The sequence below is a fragment of the Mesoplodon bidens genome, assembly GCF_964165515.1.
Source record: "Mesoplodon bidens genome assembly, chromosome: 18".
Classification (NCBI taxonomy): domain Eukaryota; kingdom Metazoa; phylum Chordata; class Mammalia; order Artiodactyla; family Ziphiidae; genus Mesoplodon; species Mesoplodon bidens.
The window spans coordinates 51,219,451-51,230,087 of NC_138175.1; the positions used below are offsets into that span (position 1 = coordinate 51,219,451).

The 10,637-nt window shown below is 59.8% G+C and overlaps 1 protein-coding gene across 1 annotated transcript; it reads left to right on the plus strand.

The window, feature by feature from the left end:
• The first annotated feature begins 2,166 nt into the window (after window positions 1-2,166).
• On the plus strand, window positions 2,167-10,475 carry KLC3 (kinesin light chain 3). The gene is made up of 13 exons (XM_081216734.1): window positions 2,167-2,219; window positions 5,343-5,608; window positions 6,117-6,347; window positions 6,677-6,746; window positions 7,135-7,354; window positions 7,750-7,837; window positions 7,909-8,010; window positions 8,552-8,725; window positions 9,371-9,461; window positions 9,538-9,578; window positions 9,670-9,776; window positions 9,970-10,033; window positions 10,340-10,475. Exons 2-13 carry the CDS (start codon window positions 5,351-5,353, stop codon window positions 10,409-10,411), a joined length of 1,518 nt encoding a protein of 505 aa, XP_081072860.1. The 5' UTR covers window positions 2,167-2,219; window positions 5,343-5,350; the 3' UTR covers window positions 10,412-10,475.
• Window positions 10,476-10,637: the final 162 nt, after the last annotated feature.

Here is a 10,637-nt window from a genome sequence, read left to right on the forward strand (position 1 = left end):
ATTCTTAACCACTGTGCCACGAGGGAAGTCCCCGTCCCTGTTTTATAGATGAGGAAATAGGTGCTCAGAAAATCATGGCTTGCCCCAGGTGACATGGAAAGGAAATGTCAAGACCAGGATTTGAATGCAGATCTACCTGGCTCCAATTCCCTGCCACCCCCCAACCCCACATACACACACAGTGTTTACCATGTGCCACTCTGTTCTAAGCCTTTTACAGGGATTACTCATTAATCCCCACATCAGCCTCACAAAGTAGGTTACACATGTGAGTCCATTTCTACAGATCAGGAACGTAAGGACCAGAGAGGTTAGTTCCTGGCTCAGGGCTCACACAGCCAACAAATGACAGAGCAGGGATTTGCACCTGGGTCATCTGGCTCCAGTCCCTGCACTGCTTCGTAGTAAGCGTGTGGCAGTTCCAGAACCAATGTCCCGTGTCCTGAGGCCAGAACAATGGGGGGACAAGGACTCAGCTGCCGCCTTCTACCCTGTTCCCTAGAAATACCTGGAGAAGTTAGAGCGTGAGCTTGAGTTTTATTTTCCATCAGTCAGTCAACAACCATTGTCCCGAGTGACTTCTCTGTGTTCGGGCTGTGCTGGGTAGCACTGGGCACACAGCCGGGACTGACACTGCCTTGGCTCTGTCTTCCCTCCTGGGTCTTACAGTCCTACATGGGAGACAGACAAGAGACGACCCAGGATGGGCATGGCTGGAACATGGGAGCCCAGGAGGTTGCAGGAGCCCAGGAAGGGCGTTTCCTCCAGCCTTGGGGTCGTCAGAGAGGGCCTCCGGCAGGAGGGAGCATCTGCACGGAGGCTCGGAGAACAGGGCAGTAGAGAGCCGCGCGGGAATCTGGTTCCTGGTCTACGGACCAACAGCGCCCTCTGCTGGAAGTATCTTTTAGTGCAGCGACCGGTGTACTGCCTGAGTTTGGCAAAGCTCGCCTTGAACCAAATTCGATGATGCTAGAATCCTGTTCGCCCAGCTTTGGCCAACTTATGTTTCTAGGACTTGATTCATTGAGTCAGTCATTCAACAAATATTTATTGAGCACCTAATTTGCGCCAGGTTGTTCTAATGCTAAAGATACCGTGCTGACAATACAGAGCCCTGCCCCCAGGGAGCTGGCATTCTAGTGGGGGAGAACCAATAATATAACACCATAAAATCAGTAGGTAATATTTGCTAAATGCTTCCGATCCATATATTAACGCATTCAATTCTTACAGCCTCGGCTTCCCTGGTGGCGCAGTGGTTAAGAATCCGCCTGCCAATGAAGAGTACACCGGTGCGAGCCCTGTTTCGCGAACCCACAAGCCGCGGAGCAACTAAGCCCATGCGCCACACTACTGAAGCCCGCGCGCCTAGAGCCCGTGCTCCGCAACAAGAGAAGCCACTGCAATGAGAAGCCCGCGCACTGGTAGTCCCCGCTCGCCGCAACTAGAGAAAGCCCGCGTGCAGCAACGAAGACGCAACACAGCCAGAAAAAAAATTCTCACAGCCTTTGACTACCCCCATTTTACAGATTAGGGAAACGGAGACAGAGAGGTTTAGTTACTTGTCCAAGGCCTGCGCAGCTAGTAAGTGCTGAAATCGGATGTGAACTCAGAGCTCAATTTTTAGCCTCACCAATAATGTGCTGTAACACAACATAGTAATTATAATGTTACATGAAATAATTTTAGGTCCTGAAAAGTTTTGTGAACAAAATCAAGCAGAGAAATGAGGTTGTGTTTTGGTGGGAAGGTGTAATTTAGAAGAGACAGGCAAGGGAGGCCTCTCGGAGGAAGCGGCCTTTGAAAAGGGACCAGACAAACGTCGAGATCTGTGTGGAGAGATGTCCAAGCAGGGCGCACAGCCAAGGCAAAGAGCCGGCGGCTGGCACTGCAAGAAAGCCATCCGTCTGGGATCCAAAGTTTTCAAGATTCTAGTTTCGCTGAGACTCTGGTTTCCAGGCCTCCTGCGCACTGGAATCATCTCAGATTCGACGTGCCCTAGAGGCTACCGGCTACGCGCGCGCCGGGGCCGCAGCGCTTAACTTTCCCCGGGCGGCGGGCGGGGCCGGTCTCACCTGCGGGGGCGGGGCTCCAGGCCGCCCCGCCCCCCGGAGGACCCGCCCGCGGCCCGAGACTCGCTGCGCAGCTGGAAGCGGCGGGGCGTGCGCGGCGGGCGGGCGCAGGGCGGCGAAGCAGGACCGGGAGTTGTCTGCGGTCAGGTAGGCTCCGGGAATTCGGGGTGGGAGCCCCAGGAGCTGCGAGGATGGAGGCGAGGGTGGAGGGTGTGGGCTGGGCCTGGCGCACCCGTGGGCCCTCTAGCCTGGAGACGGGGACGGGCCTTGGGGCCCCTGGACGCCCCCTGTCCCCCCCTGGGGCTCCCCGGGGTCTGGAGGCCCAGCTGGGGCCGCACCCCCTCCGCCGGGCTCAGGTAAACAGGAGCGAGGACGGGGCGGGGCCTGGGGACGGGAGGGGGCCCTTGTGACGGCCTGGCGGCGGGCGGGCGCGCGGGCGGTGAAACCGGGGTGCGCGGGGCTGGACCGGCCGGCCAGGGGTAAGTTGTGTGGTTTGGGGGGCTGGCCAGGATGGGGGCCTCCCGCCTGCGAGTGTATGTGTGTGTGGAGATGGTGCGTGCGTGTGCATGAGAGATAGTGTACGAAGCTCAGGTGTGTGTGATGGTGTCAGGCTGTGGGTACAGGTGGGTACAGGAGATGGCCTGTCCGTGTAAGCCTGCGAGGGCACAGAGGGACTGCTTGAATGATGTGAAACTGTTTCAGTGATGTGAAAATGTGGGCGACCTCTGATTGTGTGTCTGTAATGCTGTGTGTGTGTGTGTGTGTGTGTGTGTGTTTGGCAGGGAGTTGAACTGTTTATAGGGTTAGGTGTGTCACCAAGAAATTGTGTGGCCGTGGTTGTCTCTGCCTGTAAGACTGGGGGGCTGACAAGGAGGTGGGCACTGTGGGTTCAGGATGGATGCGTGGAGTGCGGCTGTGATCATCGCTGTCAGCTGCGCGGTTGTGCGCACGGGGCTCAGCTGGTGAAGGGGAGCTTGCTGTTTGGGGGCCGGCAGGAGTGTGGGAGCCAGCGTGTGTCAGGGAAACAGCCCGAGTGATGTGTGGCTGTGCGTGTCGCTCTGTTACTGTGCAGAGGTTGCGTCTGGAACATTCGGCTCAGCTGTCTGAGATAGTGCGTGATGTGGGAGGTTGTATACGTCCACAAACTTTCGTGAATGATGGTCATGGTTGTCGGGATGACTCAATGAACGGGTGTGGTTGTTTGACTTGTGTGTGGGGTGTGAGACTACGTATGGTGTGATATACATACACACACTTATATACTACGTACACAGAGAGATTGATATATGCACGAACACGTATATACATATTGATGGCGATGGAGAGGCTGCAATATATAAAACCCGCAGGATTACACACCTGCCCTTACTCTGTGTCTGAGTGGGTGTGATTGGGAGCATTGTGCACAGGTGCTAAGAGCTCTGGGCTGTTCTGGGGAACACAGTGGCTTGAGTGAAGTAAGCCTGAGAGACTCTGTGGGGAAAGCATGGAACTACCTGTGTCTCTACAGCTGTCTGTGCCATGGGCACCCGCTTGTGACGGTGTAAGAGCCTGGCCTCAGGGGTCATTCGCACGTCCACGTGTGAAGCTCTATAGTGTATCTGTGTGCGAACCCCTGGCTGGCGAGGTGGGGAGGAAGGAAGGAAATGGGGAGGATGGTGACGGGTCCACCGTGAATCCTGGGAGCATGGAGGAGGCGCTGGGCATAGGATGGAGCGCTAGGTGCTGGCAGGACTGTGGGGGTGTAGGAGAGGGCACGTGTCATGGGCATAAAAGTTCAAGGAGACAGTCCCAATGGAAGTGATTTGGTTATCTTTTTGCAGGTGAGGGGGGCTGAGAGAGGAGACAGTTTGTGTGTTGGCTTTTGTTTCTAAATTTTTATTGAAGTATAGTTGGTTTACACTGTTGTGTTAGTTTCAGGTATACAGCAAAGTGATTCCGTTGTGTTTTATATATATATATATATAAAATATATTTCACAGTCTTTTCCATTATAAGTTATTACAGTATATTGAGTATAGTTCCCTGTACTACAAAGTAGGTCCTTGTTGGTTATCGATTTTATATATGTATATGTTAATCCCAAACCCCTAATTTATCCCTCCCCACCCCTTTTCCCCTTTGGTAACCATAAATTTGTTTTCTATGTCTGGCTTTTATTTCTGAAAGGAAAATATACCTGTGTGTTGAGCTTATTTCTCAGAGGGGAGTGTGTATGTGTTAGTTCTGAAAGAATGTATTTGTGTGCGTGCCTTAGTGTGTTGCATTAGGTTGTATCAATATTTTGAAAGGAAAATGTGGATGTGTGTGAGGGTGTGCTGAGTTGTATTTTTAAGAGAAAGTGTGTGTCATTTCTGAGAGGACAATGTGTATTACGCTGTATTTCTGAGAAGCGTGTGTGTATGTATGTGAGGGCCCCAGAGGCATCGTCACCAGATGTGTCATTGACCTTGTCACCCATATACAACCCCATGAAGTCCCACATGTGAACCCCCCCATCCATTACCATCTGGGCGTCAGACCCTCAGCTGTCACATGGCCAATGTGACATCCATGGGCCACGCCTGCCACACGTGTGACCCAGCACGCCTTGGGCTGGCTGAGCATGTCTGCAGTGGAGGGTGGAGCCTGTTTCCTCTGGATCTGTCAGGTCCTCGGGGTCTGGGAGCCACCACACGGGGCCCCCCTTCCTGACCTCCCCAGTCTAGAGGCCTCTGCTTCCAGCACCCCAGCCCCTTGGCCCTCTCCTCCCGCCCCACCCCACCCCCAGTGGTCTGACTGGTTCCCAGAAAAAACACCCTAAGAATGAGCTCACAGAGAGGCTGCCGCCTCCACGCGTCCTGCCCCACACGCCCAGCGGGAGAGGGCACCTCTGGTCCCAAGGTCACACAGCCGAGAGTGCTGGGCCAGGGTACCCAGGGTCCTTGGGGTGGGCTGGGCTGGCCGGGTGAGCTGAGGTGGGTGGGAGGCCTCCAGATGGCGGTTTGCCCTCCTTTGGTTAATCATACATAATGAGGTTTTGGAGTTGCCCTCAGGGCGGGGCCCTGGGCTGAGGACAGGGAAGGAGTCTAGAAGGTTTCCAGTTGCCCGCTGGCCAGGATGGGTGTGGGACGGGATGCTGGCCGGAGTGAGGAGAGCACGGAGGCAGAGGGCTGGCCGGGATGGGCGGACAGGGAGAGGGCTGAGGGGACCTGTGGCGCAAAGGGCGCGGAGGCAGAGGGGTGACTTGCCCGGCCCTGGCAGTGACCCCCTGATCCCGGTCACCCCCAGAAGCAGCAATGTCCGTGAAGGTGGTGGCCCCGGGAAGCATGGGGCTGGGCCCGGAGCACCTGAGCCCTGAGGAGCTGGTGCGACAGACGCGACAAGTGGTACAGGGGCTGGAGGCCCTGCGGGCAGAGCACCGGGGCCTGGCCGGGCACCTGGCAGAGGCCCTGGCAGGACAGGGCCCGGTGGCTGGCCTGGAACTGCTGGAAGAAAAGCAGGAGGTGGTGAGCCACTCGCTGGAGGCCATCGAGCTGGGGCTGGGCGAGGCCCAGGTATGTGGGGGCCAACTCAACTATGGAGGATGTGGCTCAGGCCTGGGGGTTGCCCAGGGATGAGGGGGCCAGGTGCGCTGGAGGGGGCAGCCTGGGGGAGAGGGAGGACTAGGGGAGCCAGGCCCGGGCGGGGGAGGCTCCAGTCCTGGGATGGGATCCCTGGGCTGCACTGGGGATGAGGTCCTTATGTGCGACAGGGACCCCTGAACCACGTGGGGCCCTTCCGTGGAACTGTGGGTCCTGGGGAGACTTTGGGGTTGCACGGGTGGAATGTGAAGTATCCTGAGTGTAATTTGTGTGCCTGGGTGAAATCAGAGGGGTCCCGGGGCAGGATTGGGGTATGTCCCTGAGAGCCTCTGAGCATCCCTGGAGCCACAGCGGAGGGGTCTCTGTATAATCCGGGGCACCCTGGAGAGAATGGGGTGCTCTGGCTTGATCTGAGGCCCTGGGCTGGGTCGGGGGCGGGAGGGACCAGGCCTCTGACTCGCCACTCCCGCCTCCCCGGCAGGTGCTGCTGGCCCTGTCGGCACATGTGGGCGCACTGGAGGCTGAGAAGCAGCGGCTGCGAGCGCAGGCCCGGCGCCTGGCCCAGGAGAACGCGTGGCTGCGGGAAGAGCTGGAGGAGACGCAGCAGCGGCTGCGGGCCAGCGAGGAGGCCGTGGCCCAGCTGGAGGAGGAGAAGAGCCACCTGCAGTTCCTGGGGCAGCTGCGGCAGTACGACCCGCCGGCGGAGAGCCAGGTGCTGCGGGACCCAGCGAGGCGGGGGCCGTGATGTGCTAGGGACCCCGCACTCCTTAGATACCCCACAGCCCCCATCCCTCCGTGGTGCCCCCCAATGCCCCAGACCCTCCAAAGAACCCCCCGACCCTCTGCAGAGCCCCACAAATCCCAGACCCACTAGAACTTCCACAGAAGGCCCCCAGCTGCTCCACAAAGCCTGAGGATCCTCCCCAAGCCCTCAGGAGACCCCTGACCACCATCTCCCTCAAGCCCTGGGATCCAGGACCCCAGCCTCTGACTCAAACTCCCAAAAGCCTCATGACACACACCTTCCTGTCCTCTGTGCAGCAGCCCGAGTCCCCCCATCGGCAGGACAGCCTGGACTCCCTGTTCCCCAGTGAGGAGGAGGAGAGGAAAGGTGGGTGCAGGGAGCTCAGCCAGGAGGATGAATGGCTGATTCGCTGGACCCCCAAGGCCTCTGAGGGAGGATGGGGAAGGTCAGGGCGGGGTGTCAGGAGGATGAAGCAGGGGTCTGTGGGGGTGACAGCGGGCAGGTGACGCTGGAAGCTGCAAAAGCAGGCCTGCCACGGCCCCAGGAGCCAGGTGGCTCCCACGTTTCTGTCCCGCAGGCTAGGACACATCCCACGGGCCAGTAAGATGCCTGTGATTCCAACCTCAGACGTCAGAACAGGGACCCGTGGTCCCAGGGGCCAGCGAGGCAGCTGTAGCTTTGGGGTGCACGTGTCCCCTTGTGCGGGGCTGCAGGAGTAGGAGGCCTGCAGTGACTCGGTGCCCGGCACCCCCAGGTCCCGAGGCAGCGGGGGCCATCTCTGCCCAGCAGGGTGGCTACGAGATCCCGGCCCGCCTTCGGACCCTTCACAACCTCGTGCTCCAGTACACGGGGCAGGGCCGCTACGAGGTGGCTGCACCGCTGTGCCGCCAGGCCTTAGAGGATCTGGAGCGGAGCTCGGGCCACTGCCACCCTGACGTGGCCACCATGCTCAACATCCTGGCGCTGGTGTACCGGTGAGGGCTGCAGCCGCCACGGCTGGAGGGGGCAGGAAGGGCGGGGACCTGTCGTTGGGCAGAAGAGGGGGGGACCGTGGTGTCCTGCTCTGCCAGCATAGGGCACCAGGGGTGGTGCTGGAGAGAAGGGACAGAGATCTGGGGAGGCCACTCACTGAGACCCAGGCAAAGAGGAGTCAGCATGGGCAAGAGAGACCACAGTGGAGTGGGGAAGAGACCTGGGGTGGCAGAGGCTTGGCAGCCATCTGGGAGTGTGGGGACCCCCAGAAGGGACCCCCACAGGGTGCCACCCATGCTTGGTCGTCAGGTCCCTGGGCCTGCGGGATTCAGCCCAGCCCATGGCCCCTGCCACCCCAGCCTGGCCGAACCCCCTCCACCCTTGGGCCGCCCCACAGGGACCAGAACAAGTACAAAGAGGCCACAGACCTCCTCCACGACGCCCTGCGGATCCGGGAGCAGACGCTGGGCCGGGAGCACCCCGCGGTGAGTGGGGCCCAGGAGGGAGGGCTGTGCGCTGTGCCTCCCCACCCCTGACCGCCTCTCCCGCCCTGCAGGTGGCTGCCACCCTCAACAACCTGGCCGTCCTCTACGGGAAGCGTGGGCGTTACCGGGAGGCGGAGCCCCTGTGCCAGCGTGCCCTGGAGATCCGTGAGAAGGTCCCGCCCCCACCCGGCTCCCACGGAGTCCCTGTCCTGAGTGGCTCTCACCCTCTGATCCTGATTTCAGTGCTCAATTCTGTGGCCCTTGCATGACCCTGATTTGCTCCTGTGACCTCTGACCTTATGTGCCCCTCCAATTTGACATCGTGAGCCTCCAATTTGAACCTAGAGCACCCAATCCCGTGACCCACCACCCCTGACATACCAGTGACTTCCGTTTGGTCTTGACTTCTGACTCTCATAGGTCACCTCATGCCCCCACCTGGTCCTGACCTTCCAACCCCACGTGACCAGTACAACCCCATCCTCGATCTACCTGTTTTGACCCATAATCACGAGGTTTTGCACCACCATGACCTCTGACCCAGCTACTCCCCAGTTTGACTGTGCAGTTCCTGCCCTCCGCCCCAACCTCCTGTAATTCTCCATCCACTTCAATCCTATAACCACCAACCCATGACTCTCATTACGGCTGTTGGCATCATGTGGCCCGCCAACCCCGGCTGACCCCAATGACTTGTGATCCCACGACTCCTAGGTCCTGGGCGCCAACCACCCGGATGTGGCCAAGCAGCTCAACAACCTGGCCCTGCTGTGCCAGAACCAGGGCAAGTTCGAGGAGGTGGAGCGGCACTACGCCCGGGCCCTGAGCATTTACAAGGCCCTAGGTGGGCCTCACGACCCCAATGTGGCCAAGACCAAGAACAACCTGGTGAGGGCGCCTTGGGGCGCGGGTGTCTTGGTCCTGGGGCCGCGGCACTGGGGAGCGCCTATCGGCTTGAGGGTGGGATACCATGGAGGCCAGAGGCCCCACCTCTGCCCAGCCCTCGAGCTGTCCCATGAGACTCGGGCTTCCAAGCTGGGCCCTGACTGGTGAGGTTGCTCAGCACAGAGGACACGGAAGCATCAGGAAACAGGCAAGTTGGTGGCAGCCAGAGAACTGCTCCAGTCAAAGAGGAAGCCAGAGAGACGGGCCGGGAGCAGAAGAGAGCATTTATTGAGCTAAACCCCCTTCTTAGGACTTTGCCTGTACTGTACGTTTCTTCAAGGGCCCTATGAGGTAGGTGCTCCTGTTGCCCCATTTTGCAGATGAGGAAACTGAGGCACAGGGAGGTGTGTCACTGGCTCAAGGTAGAGTGGGGAACAGGTTCCTGCTCTGAGTCAGGAAGTCACCTACCCTATGGGAAGTGGTGGGGTTGGGCTCCAAGCCCACCCTGCTGTCAGCCAAGGCCTGGAGTGTGGGGTAAACCTGGGCTTCTTCCTGCGGGGGCTGGAAGGATGTGCCTGGGTGCAGTGCTGGGGCCTGGGAAGCTCCCAGATTTGAGCCAAGATCACTCAAGCTATGCCCTCCCCACAGGCCTCAGCCTACCTGAAACAGAACAAGTACCAGCAGGCGGAGGAACTGTACAAAGAAATCCTCAGCAGGGAGGCCCTGCCTGCCCCTCTCGGTGAGCCCCCAGCCCCTCCCCTCCCCCCAGGGGGCTCCTCAGCATCCCCACCACAATGGCCCCATCTGTTCCCCAGGAGCCCCCAACACAGGCACAGCTGGTGAGGCAGAACAGCAGGTGAGGACAGGCTTTGCCTCGGCTCCCAGGGTGGAGGTGGGGACTGGATGGAATGGGGGGGACTGACCCGTGTCCCTGGCGCCCTCCCCAGACCCTTCGTCGGAGCAGCTCGTTCTCCAAGCTCCGAGAATCCATCCGGCGGGGAAGCGAGAAGCTGGTCTCCCGGCTCCGAGGCGAGGGGGTGGCGGGCGCAGCCGGGTGAGTGTTGGGTCAGGTTGGTGGCCGAATCTGTAGCCCACCCCTCTCCCTGTCCTGCTCAAGAACCTTCCATGGCTCCCATCTCCCCTGCCACACACACAATCAAACCTGGCGCTGGAGAGGTCCCTCCCCGGGTGGGAGCAGACACTCCTGGGCTCACCCGTGCCCCCCCCCCACCAACTTCCCTTTGTAGGATGAAGAGAGCCATGTCACTTAACATGCTGAACATGGATGGCTCCAGGGCTGCTGGGAACCAGGTGAGGGGGACACCGGGTCAAAGGTGGAGTGAGGGGCCACACTGACAGGCCCAGAGGCAAGGGAAGGGTGGGAGTGGTCTGGCTGGCGGGGGAGTGGACGCCAGGACAGGGAGCATGGATGGCTTTTACTTGGGTAGAGGCGGGGGAACGGATGGACTGGGTCAGGGCGGACGTGGGGACAGGAGGACGAGCAACACGGCCCTCAGGACAGACAAGCTGGCAGCCAGGCTGCTGGGGAGTAACCCTAGGGGCAGCTGCAGCAGAGCCGTGTCCTGCCCCTCACTCGCCCCCTGTGCCTGTCCCCAGTTCCCCAGCCGGCACCTGGGTGAGGCCTCTCGGACCCTCAGCGCCAGCACCCAGGACCTGGGCCCCCGCTGAAGGCGACAGAACCACGTGGCTGCGGCTTCTCAGGAAGAGCGAGAGAGGGATGGGAGGAGAGGAGGGAGGTCCTTTCATCTCCCTGACTCGCTCCCACCCCTCGGGGGCACCCAGTGTCTTGGGCTTCCCAGCTGTCCTCTCCTCCTGTGATTAAAGGCTGTAGACTTGGCAGCCAGAACGTCTGCCTGAGGCGTCCTGCAGGGACCTTTAAGCGACTCCCCCGGAG

Excerpts from the sequence above, each read along its gene's own strand:
- KLC3 (XM_081216734.1), top strand. The coding sequence starts at position 5,351 with ATGTCCGTGAAGGTGGTGGCCCCGGGAAGCATGGGGCTGGGCCCGGAG. Across the intron at positions 9,579-9,669 it reads CTGGTGAGGCAGAACAGCAG|ACCCTTCGTCGGAGCAGCTC; the intron begins GTGAGGACAGGC and ends CGCCCTCCCCAG. Across the intron at positions 9,777-9,969 it reads GGGGTGGCGGGCGCAGCCGG|GATGAAGAGAGCCATGTCAC; the intron begins GTGAGTGTTGGG and ends TTCCCTTTGTAG.